The sequence below is a fragment of the Nesoenas mayeri genome (assembly GCF_963082525.1).
Source record: "Nesoenas mayeri genome assembly, chromosome: 1".
Classification (NCBI taxonomy): Eukaryota; Metazoa; Chordata; class Aves; order Columbiformes; family Columbidae; genus Nesoenas; species Nesoenas mayeri.
The window spans coordinates 80951013-80970243 of record NC_137541.1 but is presented as its reverse complement, the minus strand read 5'-3'; the positions used below and the strand labels follow the sequence as shown (position 1 = coordinate 80970243).

The 19231-nt window shown below is 37.6% G+C and overlaps 1 protein-coding gene across 3 annotated transcripts in view; it reads right to left on the bottom strand.

The window, feature by feature from the left end:
* Positions 1 to 19231, bottom strand: part of EPS8 (EGFR pathway substrate 8, signaling adaptor) — a gene marked incomplete at both ends in the record, with an annotated part of 59631 nt that overhangs the window by 17500 nt on the left and 22900 nt on the right. For all 3 annotated transcript variants that reach the window (XM_080357135.1, XM_080357136.1, XM_080357137.1), the window contains 8 exons: positions 775 to 886; positions 4858 to 4991; positions 9263 to 9446; positions 12696 to 12844; positions 13480 to 13554; positions 16572 to 16660; positions 16995 to 17121; positions 18172 to 18245. In XM_080357135.1, coding sequence (XP_080213261.1) covers positions 775 to 886; positions 4858 to 4991; positions 9263 to 9446; positions 12696 to 12844; positions 13480 to 13554; positions 16572 to 16660; positions 16995 to 17121; positions 18172 to 18245 — 944 coding nt within the window. The remainder of the gene's footprint in view (positions 1 to 774; positions 887 to 4857; positions 4992 to 9262; positions 9447 to 12695; positions 12845 to 13479; positions 13555 to 16571; positions 16661 to 16994; positions 17122 to 18171; positions 18246 to 19231) is intronic.

Below are 19231 nucleotides of genomic sequence, written 5' to 3'. Positions count from 1 at the left end.
GATGTCCGTAAGAAACTCTTGTAGGCTTCCTAAATTATCACTAATTCTACATGGTTATATTGCACTTTTCAGAGCATGGCTCTCAAGGAAGGTTATTGAAGAAAAGTGTGTAAAGAACACCTGTAAACTCAGACGTGCTGGACAATACAGCAGAATGAAAATCAATACTTGTGCAGAGGCTGGCATCTCTACAACCTATTGGCTACTGAGAAAATGAATAAGTAACTATTAATAACCCAAGAAAAAGGGCATCTTTCTAGAAGAGTACAACTTCGAAGAGAGAGCACTTCTGAGTAAACAGGGAACTGGAGCAGCATGGCCAGGAGAAGTCCAAAATCTGCCGTGCAATCTCATACACGACGTTTTCTCTGTCTGTTGCTCCCTCTCTTCCAAAGGTGTCCAGCTTTCTGGGTACCATCTCTTGCAGGAAAGGACAGGATTTCTCTATGCCCTGTGCGTACACAGACAGTGTCTGTGAAAGCAAGTTATTCAAATACTACTAAATGAGGCTTTTAAAAGCAACACTAGAGAAGATGGAAGAAATGCACAAATAAACTTCCAGCATGGGTATCTACAGAATCAATTCATAAGTCAGTACAGAATCTCCATTCTTGCCCATGGTGGAAAACAAACTGATTGAACTTTCCATATTAATGGTGATAAAACAAATAGATTGAAGTAATCATGAAGGACAGCCATACTATCCACAGGAAAGGTGCTCTCTACGTCGAGTAGTATCAGAAATTTGTGTTTTCTCTTTGCAAAAAAGATTACCTCTACGATCTCTTCTTTCATGACAGAAAGCTCACTGTTGTTTCTTGCCATAAATTCATACTTGCATTTGGCATATTTCTTGGTCTGTGTTTTGCTATGTGCTTCATAGTTTCTGGAAAGATCAGACTATTGTTCAGTGAGACATTCAAACAAATAAACACAGACAAAATGCCCTTTTCCAACAATCTGCAAAACATTTAAATAAAAAAATCCACCCCACCATAACATGATGCTGCTGTAGAACTACCTACTCTTAACACACTGACTTAAGTGCAAAGAAAAAAAAAAAAAAAAGAAAGAAAAGAAAAAAAAGCAACAAAAGAAAGAGGTGGCTGAGCTACATGGACCTCAAGAACTGGTAATCTTTATTAGCTCACTGCTTGTGAGATAACAGCTTAGATTGGCAGGTGCCATTGTTTTACAATAAACTTGTACACTATATTTAGCCTGTTTTCCTACAGTAGGTTAAACAATCATTTGCCATATAAACAAATGACTATACTTAGTAGATAATGGATATCTTGTGCTTTGTATGAAACTGTATTTCTAGTGTTCATCATAAATTGTTTCAAATACGTAATAAATGATTATTCTTTTGCCATCAACACCAGTGGAATTAAACTCTAAAAAATGCTCACCTGCTGTAGATCAGTTTTCTTAATTGACCATAAGGTATCATCAGCTCTAACAACCTCAAGTTACTATATCATTAAAACTGAAAACTAACATCTTGTCAGTTACAAACAAGGTTCATCGTAGAACATGGAATACCACAGTTCAACTCTGTGTCTTTCTGCTTCCATGAGGAAAGATCTGTTCAGAATGCCTTTGGGTAAGAAGCCACTATAATAGTTTCTTTGACATAGTTGCTCTTCAAGTTGAAAGATCCCTCAGTTCCATCAAAACAGGTCCAAAAGAAACAGTAACATTATTCACTGATTACAATTACACCCAACAACCTAAATCCATACCAGGTAGTAAAGTTTTAAAAAAAATCTGAACAGAAAATGAAAACACAAAGCAATCAATGGCCTTAAATATTGCATACAACATCACAGCACAGGGATAGGAATGCAGACTGTTGCTGATGTTGGTGCTGTGTAACCGTGGGTCCCAGGTGTCCCTGAGCAATCCATTCATTACCTAGCTATTGCATGGCTGTGGAGAACTCTCGCATTTGACTTGAAGAGCAGAACAAAGGAAGAGTCATATTTAGATTGAAAGATTATTTGGAAAGAAAGACAAAACACTAAATGTGTTTAAGGAGAGAGTGAAAAGCATGGGATGAACCCAGGCCTGCAGAACAGCTGTTATGAGGCTGAAAGATGTATGAGTAATCTCATTTTTTTTCCACCACCTACTCAAAATTCATATAATTTTGAACTCCTTTCTTATTATCTCAGGGATATGACTAATGTACCTCTGAAGGTACTTTTACTTTTAGCCTGTCTTTCCAAACTCATTTCACTGTCTTCCTACCTGACTTCCACACCTGACTATCCCAATCCGTTCAAAAAACTCAGGAGGAATTTTTAAAAATGCTTATGTTTCAGTTTTACTCCCCTCTGTTGTAGTCAGCAGCAATATCTCCAGAACTTAAGCAATGGCTGTATGCTTCTGAAGATACCATAATTCTTCAAGCCTCGCTTAAACAGCCAAACCGTTAACTTGGGGCAGAAATATTCTCAGCACTTCATCTATCCTCCACTGTGTTTTCTTACTATTAGATACATCAGCCTTCTGCTCATCCATGCATGCTGCTCAAGAGCCTAGTGGATTGCACAGGCTTTCAGGGTGTTTTTCTTCAAATGACAGTGCAAAACCAAACTACGCAGCATACTAGTTTGAAATACCACACAACTTCCTGAAAAACTATACAGCACACTTTCAGGGTCAGAGAGAGTCCCTGATATACCTAATATCCCACTGAAAGTTTAAGATCCTGACACTTAGATCACTCAAGGAAAACAGACCTTACTGGAGGTCCTGGCATGTTGGAATAAGGCTCAGTGAAGTTGCCTGTGATTAAAATTTCCCTGGACAATGTGTAACCTGCTTGTCCTTCAGAAGGTAGTGGGTGGCTTGGCCACTTGCCTTTGGACTACTCATTAGGAATGCCAGCTTTGAACAAGGACCAGCAAACAATGGCTTAAATGATCAGCTTGAATTTCTCACTCCCTCCCCCAAACCCACTCCTTCACCTACTTCTTCACAGATGCTTTAAATGGAAGCTACTTGGAGCAATACATATTCACAGCTTTCCTCCAATAATTACCTCCTACAAGGCACATATTTTATATCTCAAGAGCCAGTTAAGAAATGGAAGTTTGTGTTGTGTTGAACAGACTGGTAGGTAGGGGCATGCTGTGGATGTTTGCATCAGTATTCGCCATCTAGACTCCCTCCCATAGTCAGTGGTGAGAAACGGGCACCACTGCAGGACTGCTCTTTTCACATCTTTTAAATGATAGGACAAGGGGCAATGGGTACAAACTGGAACACAGGAGGTTCCACTTAAATTTGAGAAGAAACTTCTTCACAGTGAGGGTGACAGAACACTGGAATAGGCTGCCCAGGGAGGTTGTGGAGTGTCCTTCTCTGGAGACATTCAAAACCCACCTGGACACATTCCTGTGTAACCTCATCTAGGTGTTCCTGCTCCAGCAGGGAGATTGGACTAGATGATGTTTTAAGGTCTCTTCCAATCCTTAACATTCTGTGATTCTGTGTGACTAATTTCACCTTACATGAACTGCTTCATTTCTCTTTACTTGCCACACAGAAGGCTTGGACGACTCTTTCAGTTGCAGCCAGATACACTGATATTATCAATAGTTCAATGCAATAAGACTCATTCTCTAAACATGAAATGCAGGCAACAACATTCATATGGAATACTCTTACTCAGAAAGGACAGAACAGGTCTTATCATATTACAGATAAGAAAGAAAGGAATTAAGAGTACAGATCATCTAGATTTCAAGGTGACTAGTCCTGAGACAAGAACTCAAGAAGTAGCCAAGTTTGAGAAAATGATTAAGAGTTGATTACTACTGCTGCTATTGCAAGGAAAAATAAATCCAAAGTTCAGGAAAAGAATCAGGTCCTCAACCTGCACAACACATGGGAATCCATATGCATGCAGATTAACAAGAGGATCTTTTAGCACATAGCTCAAAACTAGGGATTATGCAAAGATTTTCATCAAAATAATTATATCAAAGCTGTTTTAATCAGCAATCCAATCCTAAAAATTTAGCTGAAACATCTTCCATAGCACATAAGCCAAAATACTGTTCATATGGTGTATGTGGAAAACAGTTGGGCATGGGGGAACAATTCCAATATTGCTTTACCAATGTACTTCCACAGCTTGTGCTGGCATAAATTCTCCCCACATACAAGGCCAAGACTCCAAGGATCACTGCATTTGATCTTGTAAAGCTATTTGGATTTAGGCTAAAATGAAGGGCATGAAAGAGGATGTGCAAAAACACACTGGTTGCTACGCAAACACTTTAGAGAATTTTCTGTAGTGTTTGAAAGAGAACGGAAGAAACTAAGACTTGCTATTCTGAAAGTGGATATTTATGCACCAATCCAGAAAACAAAAAGCAAGAGACTATGCAGCACAAAACAGCTAAACAAATCAAACAATCATTCAAAACAAGGATGAATGAATCTCAGAGCAGACTTGTCATTCTTTGTAGTTCTGAAAAGAGCAAAGAGTATCTTTAGAAACATAAAACAAAGCAGAAATAAAATCTAAACCCAAATAGGAGGATTCTGTGTTCTCAGTTGGGTTGGAATTCCCCTATATCATTTTTGGCAAAAGCACTGAATTAATAGCATACATAAACAGGGTAGTTTAGTAGAAATTATAATAAAAGAGTCTTAATGATGTGCCTTAGAGAAGCAAAAGCAGAGATAACCATTGCTAACCGGAATCAGTTCCTCATAGAAACAATGATCTGCTCCAGACACAACCAGAGGTAATTACAGAGGTAATTACACCGCCACCCCAATAGCAATAAGTCAGGACAGTTATCCACAGCACCACGTACGCCATTGATTCTGTGTTACCTATCTACATGTCGGCTAACAGTTTGCTTAAAGGCTGCAACAGCCGCCCCCTGGTCCAGCAGAGGCCCTCTTTTGTAAACTGTGTTACTGAATGCATACCCATCGGACGGGGGGTAGTCGGGAACACTGGGAGGCTGGAAGACAAAAAAGAAACAAAGCCACAAAGTGGATTAGTGTCATCAGAAGCACCGCCTCGCTCACTTAATCCAGCACCCCAGCATCTCTGTCAGCATTCACGCATCCTCAGGTGCTCACGGTTCTGCTATGAAAAGTTAATAACTTCTGCATTTCAAATATATAGACAGGGAGATCAAAAGGATAAGAATGAAAGAATTGCTATCCTAATTCATCCCACTGCATTAATATTGCAGGGGATATTCTTTAGAAAAACAGTTCTCTGGGGCAAGGTCCATGTCATCTCTCAAGTATCACTACAGGAACACAACTTATAAACAATGGCTGAATGGCTTTAAAATAAACCACACTCAGGCATTGCTTTGAGCTTTTGTTTTAGATGTACACTTAAAGCCAGAAATCTCTACAGTAAGTCTGTATAAGAAACAAAACCTCCTAACTAAAATTATCACTCTGTTGCAGGTTCATAATATCAAGTGGCTCCTTTATGTCACCCTCTCACTGAAAATGACTATAGTCAAGGAAGAAATGTAAAAGGAATGTGACAGTTGGTATAAATAAGGATTTTAATTAAGGAAAATAATCACAATTTATCACAAGCACACATATAAGAATATTCAAGGCTTTAGGAAATTCTTTCTGGGCAGCAGACCTAAACAAAAAAAAAAAAAAAAAAAACACAAAAAACTAAAAACAACACCTTAAATCCAGCAATACTACTTTGCTTCTAAGTAAGAATTATTTCAACCATCATTCTCCAAAAAAAACCCAACAATCTAAGCAGCTCATTTCTGGAGAGTATGGTATTGAAATTGCTCATAATAGATATTTTCTTTATACCACCATATAGTTGCATAAGTTAGAACAGCTGAGATTCATAAAAAATTTTCAAATCTCTAAGACTAGTTTGTTGGGGGGGGTTGTGGTTTTTTGTTTGTAATTTCCCCGCCCCCCCCCCCCGTCTGTGTGGATACAGAAAAGCCACTCACCTGATTTCTACCTCCAAGTATCTGACCAGGCACCCAGAGACACTTGCCTACAGGGCTGAGGGTTTATGAAAATAAATCAAAACCACACAAAACTCCCCATACACACAATACTCTTTAAGACTACATTATTAAGATGTATTTGAAAAAAAAAATCTTGGGTGTCACCTAGCTTATACCTTACATCAAAGGACACCCAGGAAGCAGGAACTTATTTTACTTCATGCACTAATTATTTACATTGCCTTAGCTGCACAGACTCTATCACGAGTTCCCCAATGTTTCACCGAACCAGCTCCACCTTGAAATCCACCTGGTGGGAGCTGAGTGTGTGTCTAGATCTTAAGATTCAGGACTGGAAAGGAAAAAAAATATATATTTTTTTACATATATATATATATATATATAGGTAAAGCTTCTTCTCATGAGTGGGACCCTGCAATATACTTTGCCAGATGCCCAGCAGTGAGGGTAGCTGTATGCACCCCTCTCCATCCCCAGGGCGGCACAGCTCTCGACATGCAGCCTCATGAAGACATGAGGCCAATTAGCAGCAAGAGATGAGCACTTAAATTCTCAGTTTTCTAGCACCCTTCATTAAACAAGCTGCTACAGCAGACTTATGAAAGAATAACTATTCTGCTATCACCCACTCCAGGGCAGTCCTTTCGCTGCACACAAACAGCATTTTGCACTCACGCAGCTTTTTCCAGCTGAGCACCTACAGCACTTCACAGCTATTAAGCAGCTCAGTGCTTCTACCCCTAGGGATGTGCTGAGAAGGCATCAAGGTTAAATGACTTGCCCAAGACCACACAGGAATCAGTGACAGCCAGGAGACCAAGGTCTGCCATCCCAGGGGCCATGCACAAGAACACCTAGAGGTAACTGGGATTTTTTTTTTTTTTGGTCTTTTGAAGATTAAGATAAAGATGTTAAGTTGGCACAAACAATTGCCAATTCAACCAACAGTACCATCACTATTATCTAAATAATAAATAAAATTCTTACAATCATCAGAAGAGAAAAATCAATGCTTTTTTTTTTTTTTTTTTAGGTGGAGCACAACGTAAACAAAAGCTCATGCACAGATACGTAGAGCAGCAGTGAAACACCAAGACAATATTTGATGACTAGGGAAGGGGTGACAGTAATGACAACAGCGACATTCCACATTACTGTGCCCATTAGCTATAGTAAATGCTTTTTTCCTCAAAAGAACTCACAGGCAATAAATCAGGTTTTGGTGCATTTATTCTTGTATATCTTGTTAGGCATAAAGCCAAACAGTGTTTTAAGTAATCAGATATGTACCATGTTATTCTCCTTTGCTTGGCAGACTTTTTAGCCAATTTGTCTCTGTAGCTGAGTAGATCCTTTTTTTTTTTTTTTTTTTTTTTGACTAAGAGATTTTCATGAAAAAGTTTTATTGTGGCAAGCTTTCCATGGCCAGTTTTGGTAAATGTTTGCTAGGGAAGCTTTTGTTGTCTCCAATAAGAGAACTGCTCTGCAAGAGAAAACCATCCTGCAGCAGCCAATAAACTGTACATAATGAACTCAGTTGCACCTGTCTAAGACTGAACATGTGTGTCTGACATCTGAGGCAAATACCCTAACCACACAAATATTCTGAGTGTTGGTTGTTTTCATAATGAAAGTTTCATGAGATAAAAACTGCTTTTCCTTCTTATCTTTAGCCATCTCCAGGCCTCATCCCTGCGCAGATGCTCAGGACCTCTCAGCACAGGGGTGAAGCGACAGGCTCCTCTCCAGGGCCACACACTGCAGAAGGGGAAAGGGCAGGTAGTTCCTCCACAGGCAAATGCTCACAGAAGTAACTCGATATTAGAAAGCTGAACCCTGCTCAAAACCAGAAAAGGCAACTATGACAATTATTTTTCAAAAGCACAAATGGCAATCAGGTGATCCTACTGAAATCCTTCCCTTGAATCTTCTTCCATATGTGCATTTTTGTCACTAACAGATTTGTCAAGATCACCACTACAAAATTAAGATAAAATCCAGTACCATTGCCTTAAGATGCACTCTGAATATAGTACTGGTGATATAGTACTGGTGTAGATTGCTCAAGGAAGATAAGAAAGGCTATGGACTGAACCTAGAAAATTCTAGGTGCACTTCCATGTCACAGCTGTTAGCAGATGAAGTCGGACTAGCTAACCTTTGATTTAAACTAAACTTAGCATAGAAAAATAAAATAAAATTTTCATTTAAAGCTTATGTCCTCCCAACAAAAAACTTCAACAATGAAAACTTGTATATTCTAAAAATGCAATAGTGGTTGGCTGGGGTTTTTTGTTTGTTTGTTTGTTTTCTTTTGAGTGGGAGGGGGCAGGTGTTTGTTTTTGTTTGGTTTGTTTGTGTGTGAGTGTCTTCTTTTTTTTTTTGGTTTTGTTTTGTTTTGTTTGGGTTTTGTGAATAAAGAAGCAACAAAATCCACTTTTATCCTTAAAATTTCCACATGAAAAAAAGTATGTTTGCTGACCCACTCTACTGAAAAAGTAGGGAGCATAACCTTAAGAGTCAGCCCCTCTAATTCTCAATGAAGCCAGAAAATGCACTCTGGTCTCTCTCTAGGCTTTAGAAGGTGGTCCACGTTTCCATTCACAGAACAGAATAAGTTATCTTTTGCTAAATTAATCACATTTCTTGGGAGAACAGGATGGGAGAAGATTCCTGTGCAACAAGACTTCTAATTGGCAGCTGTTTTTCAGAAGTCAGCCTAAATTACCCGGTGTGGCATTACTCTGATAGCACCACCAAATACTTTCTAGCAATACAGTGAAAGTATCAAGAAATTCTTGAAAGGAAATCAAATTCCACATTTGGGAAGAAGTACCTTAAATCCAAAACTCCTTAAAGTGGTGTGGGTGTCTTTTCTGCTCATGGGTGTGTGTTTGAGAACACTTTGGTTCAAGTTCTACATCAAGTATATATAATCAAAATCAAATGGATCTGAAAGCACAGGCCAATAATCAAACTGAATCATAGGGACTTGGACTGTCATTCCGATTGAGGTGGGAAAGTGCACCAGGTTCAAGCAGAGCAGTGGGCAAAAGCCTCATATTTATCTTAATCACGTTTTTGATGGCTAAACAAGTATTTGGTTTCACATAACTTTAATTAAGTATCCTGAGCTTGCACCAACATAGCAGACATCAGACCATAGTTACTCCAGCAATATCAGAAAATACTTCCTTTATGAAAAAAGCAGTTGGTGTTGCCTTCAGCTAATTTACAAAACAGTGTCACAGACAACCTACCTCAGTTGACAGTCTTTTCATTTCTTGCTTCCGCTGTTGCTCTGCAACATTTGCCACGGACTCAGCCAAATGATTGAGTTCTTGCTCCTTTGGAGCTCCCATGAAGTTCAGCAAAGGAGGCTCCCAACCATTTCGGAAACGGGGGACATAAGGTGGAATAAAATGGTCTTTGGGCCAGTCCGCTCTGTATGAAAAGCAAATTAGAGATCTGTATCTGTCCTGGTTTTGTTAAAAAACAAGTTTCTCTTTTAGTGAATTTGCCTGTCAGCTAAAGCCTTCATATTAGCTGCATTTTCCTGGAGAAACAGATACATGTTTTGGTAAACATAGCAATGGAATGCAAAGTTATTGATAAGCATGGATGGACATCTCACGAGAGGGGCAACGAGAAACTGAGAGGTGATCAAGAAACTGACCAACTCTGTATAACATTCCATTCACATGAATACTTCATATAAAAGTGGGAGATCACGAGGATCTCGTCCCTTTTCCCTTCTTCTTTCCCTTTTGCTTATGGCTGACACTAGGAGAGGATCTTGCTAGTCATCCCTGCAAACTGAGGCCTAGAGAGAGACTGAATCCAGCTCCGGTTGGCTGCAGAGTCCAATCCAGGACTTCAGGTGCCAGCTCTGCAGTCGCTGAGACTTTCCAGATTGGTTTTGTATATTTTGTATTATTTTCTCTATTCTTATTAGTAGCATTAGTAAAACATTTTTAATTTTTTCCAACTCTCTTCTCTCTGTCCTCCTTTTCCTCCTGATCGCCTGTCCTTAGTGGGAATCGGGGAGAGGGAGGGATAAAAGGGGGAAGCGGGGAAGGGGAAGGAGGTTAACAATACATCTGCCAGGGTTTTATTGTCACCCTGCAACCTAAACCCTTAACAGTATCTAAGGCCATATAAATACAGGTTTAACAGGTTTCCTACAAATCAAAACTCTTTAGAACTTTTATTAGTATAGAGGAGAGGCTGCAATGTCAGTATAGGTAGAATTGTGCTAGAAAACAGAAAAATCTGCAGAAAACATTTATTGACCACAACTATGCTCAGTGCTGTGCCCTGCAGAAAGAAACTGCTCCTGCCATAAGGACTTGTCAGTGGTAAAACACAACACATTTCTGTCTTGTAGCAAAGGATGAATAATAGAAGAATTAATCACAAACAAATCTAGGATTTGTTTTCACTCTTGTATGGTGAAAAATATTGCAGTGCTCTGTTTGTGTGAATGCACCAGACATAAGACTTCAAAGAAACAGCCTTCTTTATAAGAAAGTCTGAAAGTAGGTAGGAAGCATGGAAGCTTAGGGGGCCTAGCTACACCTAAAACAAGAACTTAAACAATGGCTTTTATTGACCAAAAAACCCCCCCCAAAAAACACCACCACACAGCAAACCTCTACATGCATCAAAACTCAAGAATTATTATTATTTACTGTTTTATAGTTCAGATTGATATTTTTAAAATACTGTATTATTTTTGAGAGCTCCATTAGCATTTCCTATTGCAACACAAAATACCTAAATGAATGCTTTCATGGTCTGCCTTTACAGTATACATAACACACTGTCCTGCAATATAAATTACTGTTTCTTCACTGTGGAAGCAAAATCGGGAATGTACATTACAGTCTTTTAACAGTCTAATTCTTCACACTGCTCAAAATTAACGTACAAATGCTGCCAGTAACACAATGTACAGGAGCAGTGATGAATTACTAGCCCATTAGCAGGCTTGAGCTAGGTCAGTAAACCTTGAGTATATCATTCACCTCTCCTGCTGCACCACAGCACAGTGTACCTCTGGATATTGAGATCAATCAGACCATCATTTCTAATCTACATGGGTCAACCAACTATATTCTAAGTGATTCATTCTTTACTGCCCAACATGAGCTACTTCTCTTTCCATTAAACTTTTTTCAGAAGGGACTAAATGAATGGTGATGGTAGTTCCCAAGACAAAGAAGCCCATTATTTTACCCAGCGATCCATTTTCCCTGCATGACGCTCCAAGGCTATAAGACAATTTCCACTGCCAGTCCCACCACAAGCTGCTGTGAAGCCAGCAGATCTTGAAGCAGGTAAAGACAAGCAAATGGTGTTTTGCTGGGGGAGGTAAGCTCACTGGCAATCACAAGGAGCGGCAATTCCTGTTTCTAGCTCATTTTGCTGTAGCAGGCCGAACAATGGGCCCAAACAATGAATTTGGACATTTCTGGTCCTGCACCAGAGTGAGACTGAGGAAGGGAAAGACCTGTAAGTCAATCTCCCTATTCTGAGAATGTTTGTCACTCCATCCTCTAGGGATTTCCATGCAGCCTTCCTTACCAGCAAAACACTCAACTACTTTTTAATCAATCAATTAATTAAAGAAACCCATTTGGTAGATGTTTATGTTCAATTTGAAATCTAAGAGCAAGGATGAATAAGCATAAAATACATTATGCATTTCCAGCCCAAGTGATTGCATATTTCATCATCATCAAATGTACTTACCTATGCACTTTGCTAATTTAAGCTTTTTCTTTTGCATGTTCTATTTACCTGAGTAATTTCAAACCATATACTTACCCCCAAAACAACAAATACATAAAATAGTTATATTTTAGCTAAGCCTAACCATAACAGTGAATCCATTAAGTACAACGTGTAGGGCAGGAGTGTCAAGCTCATTTTCACCTGGGGCCACATCAGCCTCGTGGTTGCCTTCAAAGAGCCAAATATGATTTTAGGACTGTATAAATGTTATATTTATATAATTAATTTATAATAAATAATAATAATATAGCATTTATATAATGATAAATAATTTATATAACATTTATATAACATTTATATAATTAAATGTTATATTTATACAGTCCTGGTGTAAGGTATGCACATGTAACATAGTTAAACCAATAAACATTGTTTAAAAATTATAAGCATTTTCTTTATAGCGTTATGATGCTTTCAAAGAAGTAAGCACATTGGAAATTTTTAGCTTTTGATAATTATTGGAAATTGAAACTAGAAATCTGTATCCTGTTCTTCAACATTTTGTCGCTTTTTATTGCAGTTTCTTCAAATTGATATTTAATGAAGTCCACACAGCTGGGTTGGAAAAATAATGGTGAAAAACAACTGGAAATATACAAGGGACTGTTCAGAAAAAATATCTGCACGAAGTTATATCAAGTTCTTGATACCCTGGACAAAATAAAAAATTCTGTCTGAAATTTCTCCCTCCTTGAGATCCCTAGAAATCAAGACACTCCCAAATCCCATTGAGATTAAAAAGTTCCTTTCCAAAAATGTCAAAGAATGGTTCTGAAGAGTCCAAAGCCTACGAGATTAATTTTGATTTTATTGGGGGGTGGATAACCAGGGTAAGGTCATGTCAATAAACGTGAGTTAGGAGATCATCTCTAAAATATGCAAAGGCTTTTTTTTTACCTGGCTTTGGTCCATGTGTCACCCAATGACATCCATAACTGGCCTTCTTCACTTGTGACAGTATATCGCAGGAAGTCTATAGTATCTTTTGTTAACAGAGGGCTGAGTACTGTGCCAGCAAGCTCTGGACCTCCTGTTGTCTGTACCACCTAAATCCAAGTATTAAAACAATACAAAGAATGCACAAATTGTCAGTAACTTTCCATTTTTGTGAATATAAGTTATCTACAGTGCTACTATGAAATATTTACTACTCACAAAAACAGGACCCCCAAAAAACAAACAAATAAACAAACAAACAAACAAATCTGATAAAAAAACAATGTGTCTTAATGTCTTACAGTTTAACTATAGCATTTATTGTGGAAGAACTGCTGTTCTAGGCACCAATCATTTTATATTCAGCCCCACTTTTTAGCAATGTTATTTTTGCTCTACGAGTCAAAACCACACATACTTCCACTAAACAGCTATGCTTTCAACTCTCCTCCTGCGTTATGTAAATTATCTCATTTTAAACTTTTTAATTAAAAAATAATAATGGCAAACTGTAACACAAAAAGCTAAAGATGATTTAAATAAATATATTTATTAGATGGGAATACACACAGAAAAGGATATAAATTATTTTCTGAAGAGAACTTCATCCTGAGACACACACATCTCCTTAATTATTGTCCAGGGACACAACATTTCAATCTTGTTATCCTTGAAAAGGTTACAGAACATATAAATACAAGAGTTCTGAAGGAAAGTACTAAAAAAAAAAATCATTAAAACTTACCATTTTTAATGGGGTAAAGAGAAAATGAACCAGTTCAGCTGCACTAGGATTCTGGATTTGAAACTTTAATTTGGCCTGAAAGAATGGGAAAATGATACATTAAAAAACAAAAAAAAGGCATTTAACTTTTGCAACAATAATATTTCATATAAGAATGGCCATCCCTGGTCAGGCCACAGGTCCACCTAAACTCAATGTTTGGTCTACAACATCCACTAAGTGCTCATTCATCCAACTGCTTTTGAATCCATGTACATCTTTAGCACTTTTGTGCAACACAAGAAGTTCCACAGCTGAATTACATGCTTTGTAAAGAAGCACCTCCTTTGGATGACATTCTCACAAGATTCTATATTACGTCAACATTTTTTTCTGATTTGTTTGATGCACGAGATTTTCTTTCCCACCTGTCAAGGAGTATATCATATCTATCAATATTGAATTTCATCTGTCTCTTTATCTCCTTTTATAATTTGACATTTGTAGACTCTACAATCCACATTTCCCAGAACACCTTAAATATGTTGGACAGCAAAGGCCTCTGCAGAAGCATGTAAAGAAGCATGTGTGGGACTTGATTGCTGAATTCACTGCACTTTGAGAACTATCATTCTAGTCCTACAATTTGTTTTCTATTTGACCAAACAAGAATCTAAGAAGTTACATTCAACCTCATAGTAGCTCAGTTTCTTTAAGAACTTCAGGGTATGCAACTTTGCTGGATGTGTTTTGGAAATCCAAAGGAAAAAAAAGAAAAAAAAAAAGGAATCGATGGATTTGTACACATTATTTTGTTGTGCAAGATGCATGTTTGCTTCTTTCTCAATGTAATATACCCGCCTACAAATTGCATCCCATGTGCAAGTAACCTCAGGGGCAGTTCTTCAATTTGAAACAGATAATTCTCTCGTGTTCCCCATAAAAAATGTTTTAATTAACATATTGTCCACTACCAAGCATTTCTAAGTAAATATATGCATTAAAAAAAAAATCATATATTTTCTCTGATACAGCTTCTTGGAGCCTTACTTTTATTTACTGATCACTCATCAGTCCTGAAGGCTCCAGAAGTAAGAAGCATGCCAGAATGTGTTTTTAAAAGTTATAGTGGTTTTTATTGCATCTTGCCATCTGTTCCTCAAAGTGCTTTTGGCTAGCCTCATTCTACTTTTACATCTAGCCTTTCAGGGTGTTCCTCTGAATGAAGAAAGGAGAAGGATGTGTTTTTACTTCTAGTATCTTCCTGTACTTTTTCTTCCGTCACAACAATTTACTTTCAGTCTTTCAAAAGTTTTTTTGACAGATAGCAGGCATTTTCTAGAAGCTTCAAGAATGGTGGTTTAAAACACTTTCCATTTTACTGGCAAAGATTTTATGCTTCTAGATACTTCCTTTATTTTTAAATTAGATTCTTAAATTTATACAGTTCTCCGTGACTGACATAAAGAACCAGGAAGTGAACTTTCAGGCTTTTGCTGCTACTGCAATGATGCTGGAGTAAAGCACTGCTGCAGCACAGCTCTTCAAGAAAGACAGTAGAAACCAAGTCCTTGATGCTGCTGAGCACGAAAACCAGAACTGTTTCTTCTCCTGTGCGGAAGATAAAGATTCAAAGATGTACACGTTGTTCTTTGGTGAAAAACTAATTTAAATGCAGAACACGGTGAGAAGTAAGAATGAAAAAGAAAAAAAAGAACATTACAAGCAGTAATACTGAGAAGGATCAGTATGTTCTAAGACATCTGTCCCCTTCAAAACAGAAAGGTCAGAATCACAGCATCCCATATAGGGTTTTTTAAAAAATAGATATTCTTAACATTTCTAAATATCTTCTACAGCCCTGCAATCAGAATTCCCGAAGAAGAAGAAAAAAGCTGAATTGACTCAGTGAATGCAAAACCAGATTTCTCCATTGGCATAGCTTCCCAGAAATTGGAAGGGACAGTCCGTATCTGAAAGTAAATGCTTTGAAGGTGTCCCACTTGCTGCCTTCCTTTGACAGCACTTGCAGAAAAGGAAATGCTAGGAGAAGGCTCTTGAATTAGCATCTCTGCTTGTTGAGAACCTATAAAGCGACAGCAATTTGTCAGATTGAAGATTCTGAGGCCTGATAGATCCTTTGTAATGACAGCAACAAGTACAGAGTCTGATGGGCATAGCTGAATAAAACTAAATTAAAGCCGCAGCTGGTGATGCTGGCAAACATGCAGCAGAACTGTCATCCCCACAGAGATTCGTAGAAATTATTTTATGATTTGAACTCAAATTTCCCAAGTCAAAGGATTTAAAGAACCAGGAAAAGAAGAAACACACAAACAATCCTGAAAAAGAAATAGGCCAATCTAGTCACTGTGTAGATAACTTGACAAGCAGCATTCCAGTGCTCAAAGGCCAACCTAGCCCAGAGGTGGCCAGCTCCACTTTTGCCTCAGTTCAGCCTTGGATGGAGAAGAAAAAGGTGAAAGTCCAAGACTATTCAAGTATCAGCTGAGCTATTTTCCTGTGTGTCAGTCAAGGACCAAACCGGATTACATTTCCACATATACCAGCAAGTGGGTTTGTTCCTTCTGAAAGAGCAGTGGGGACGAAGACAACACAGACTCAGGCTCACAATTCCCTCGATGGCATGACCACATCTGCACTGCTAGCAGCAGTATGCCATTTAAGACTCACGAGGTTTCTCTACATAAACAAGGAACCAGGAAGGTTAGGCAGAAGGCAGAAAACTTGACTAATGCATTCCCAAAGACAAGATGACCTTCTGCAGCTCCCTCAGGGGCACAAAAAAATCAAGCATCCACACCCTTTGGAATAGCAGGAATCTGCAAGAAAACCCAATTTAAAAATAACGATGAAGTAAATGCATCATGTTACTAAATCTTCTTTTTCCTCTTCATCTTTCATCATAATTTTAGTTCTTCACTTCATACTAGTGGAATAAGACATAGAAAAAACAATGTAGCAAAACTCACGCCCAAATTAATTTGTAGTGGTAGGGAAAACAAAGATCATGTTATACTTAACATCAACTGTCCCAGGAAAAAACTGTTATCACACACCTCACACAACCGTATCCACTAGTAGTTACTTACCAGAAGATTGAAGCCATGCTTAAATTTTTGGAAGCAGTCAACAAATTCATCTGGAGGTGGTGGTTTTGCACGGAGAGTAAGAACTCCCTCTGGTGAACAAAATGAGATTTTTATATATCCATCAATATGGTATAAACACACAAAAAAACCCATAATAAATTCTCCAACTCACAGAATTTCATAAATATAGAACCATGACAGTGAGTATATTCTGTGGTCACATCTCTAATTAGTCACTCCCCACTAACTTCAAGAAAATTATTTGAGTAGGTTTCCTTCTAAGAATATACTGCATACAATTTTTTGTGCTCAAAGTGAAAGGAAATTACTACATTCATGAAAAATACAACACAAAACAACACATTTGCTAGCTACTTCAATGACCCTTAGAGAAACAGAATTGTGTGCAGTAAGAACTCCTACCTCCAGGTCCTTTCTTTTTACTTTTCTTAGTTTTCTTTCTCTTCGAAAGTTCAGCAAAAGCTTCAGCAGCTTTTTGAAGTTTGGTAACAAAATACTCAATGTCATCCAAAATATGGTTCAGAATTTGCTATGGGAAAAAAAAGAAAAGTAAGAGTTTTGCTACAGAATCTATGGCAGATATACTTCAGAAATCAAAAAGACCACACTTTCAGACAACAGCTTCCTCATGCTACAACATTTCATATTTACATTCATCATATTCTTAGCTTTACACACCTTTACAGTATTTTCAATCTTAAGACTTTTAAAAATTTAGGGCCACTGGAAGTTTTTTAAATATATGCAAGAAGATTACTCAATTCAGATTGCAATTATACAACTTGTTCACACATTATATTTTCTCTCACAGCACATGAAAAAATTCTAACTATTTGAATGCATTTTCCTAAACAGTATAACTTCATAATCTCCTTCAGTACGAAGTATTAAGCTAGTTGCTGAATGTCACAGCGTAGTTTTCTAGAGAATTGCTCTTTGAAGAATTGTTTTCAAAAGAGCAAGCGGAGGAGAACGAATGAGCCCCTGGGGAAAACATATATACACCAACTCAGCAGGCCCCAACATGCTTTTCTCAAGACCCTCTGATGTTGCTGAGGGCAACAGCAGAGTAGAAAAGTAGAAGGTTACAGCTGAGAAATGGGGCGATATTTGATATCGCGTAGATCATATGACCTGCCCAAGGTTGTTGCTTGTCAGGAGGTAAAGTTTAGGTTATACATATACATGGACCACCTGTGTTCAGAAATTACAAAAGGTTTATTTTCCAGATACCACATGTAACTAGGTCTCACAAAATAGATGGACTTTTTAATCCTTTTTTTTTCTGAATTTGGTCCACTACACAAAATTACTATTTATATTTCTAGCTCTTCATAGCAGAAAACTTTACATCAACATTCAATCCTTTTTCTTTTTCTTTTTTTTTTTTTAATTTTCAAAAAGAAAAGTACTGGAAGAAGAACTACCATCTATTCATTTTTAGGTCTACAACACAAACATAGGCTGCCTGGAAAGCTCCCCTCCAGAACAGAATTTTCCATTTCGAAAGTCTTCCCACAAAGTAAAGCTGCAAACTTGCACAGACCTTAAGAAATATCACTTGTAGTTTCTCACTTACAACATCTCTATCAATCCTGGCAGCTATCATCTCTGCTGTTTCTTCATTATCATGGTATTGTCTATGTTTTTCAACTGCAAAAAAGAGAAGAAGTGAGTAAGATATCCATATACATGGAATTAGTGACCAAAACTTCCCATACAGCTTATGCTTTAAACCATACTACCATAAGAAAAAGATGGGAAAAACTGTTTGTACCATTCACTTTGCAAGGTCTCCACACAACATGAAAATCTTGCACCCTAATGCCTGATCCTGACAAATCTAATGAAAGATGCTTAAGTGTATGTTCTCAGTAAACCTGGCTGCATAAATGAGGTTAACCACAGAAGTGTGGTATGAGGGTCTAAATCAAAAAATTACAGCAGAAAGTGGCAGATTATAAATAGAACGTAACAAGAAATCATCCCATTTTGTAAAATATGCTGAAAGCTACTCCAGCAGAAGTAAGAAAGAAAAAAATGTGGCGATGACTTTGAAGAAAACTTTGATGTAAAAGGTAATCAGCAAAAAGGGATGTCAAGTCTAGCAATGTAGAAATGGGAAGTAATGATGTGATAGAACTGGTATTTCCAAATAACAATGGACAGTCAGTGACTTTTATTTGAAAACAACAAGGGTTAGCATTTTGAGAAACTGTAAGTTTTGCATTCTTAAGTCACATTAAGTATTGCATCACGCTACATTTTAGAAAAGATTCACACAAGTGGAATAAAAGGAGCTGCAGGAACTCAGATCCACAAGTGGTCTGCCAAGACACTTTGCAAAGTAATGAAACTTTCTGAAGTGAGAAGTCAAGTAGAACAAACTAACCTTTCCTGAAGATAAATGTAATACTGTAGATTAGCAGATAAAAACATTCTTAACATTAGATTTCTCTGAACATTTTTAGTTGTTTTCTTTGCATAGTTGTATACTTTGCTCAGTGATATAGATATAGTTTAATAAACTAAAAATAATAAAGACACCATGGTTAATGACTTTTAATTCTAAAATTTTAGTATGCATTATTAAAAAACAAACAAAACAAACATAGCCCCACTTTAGCCTTAATACAGTC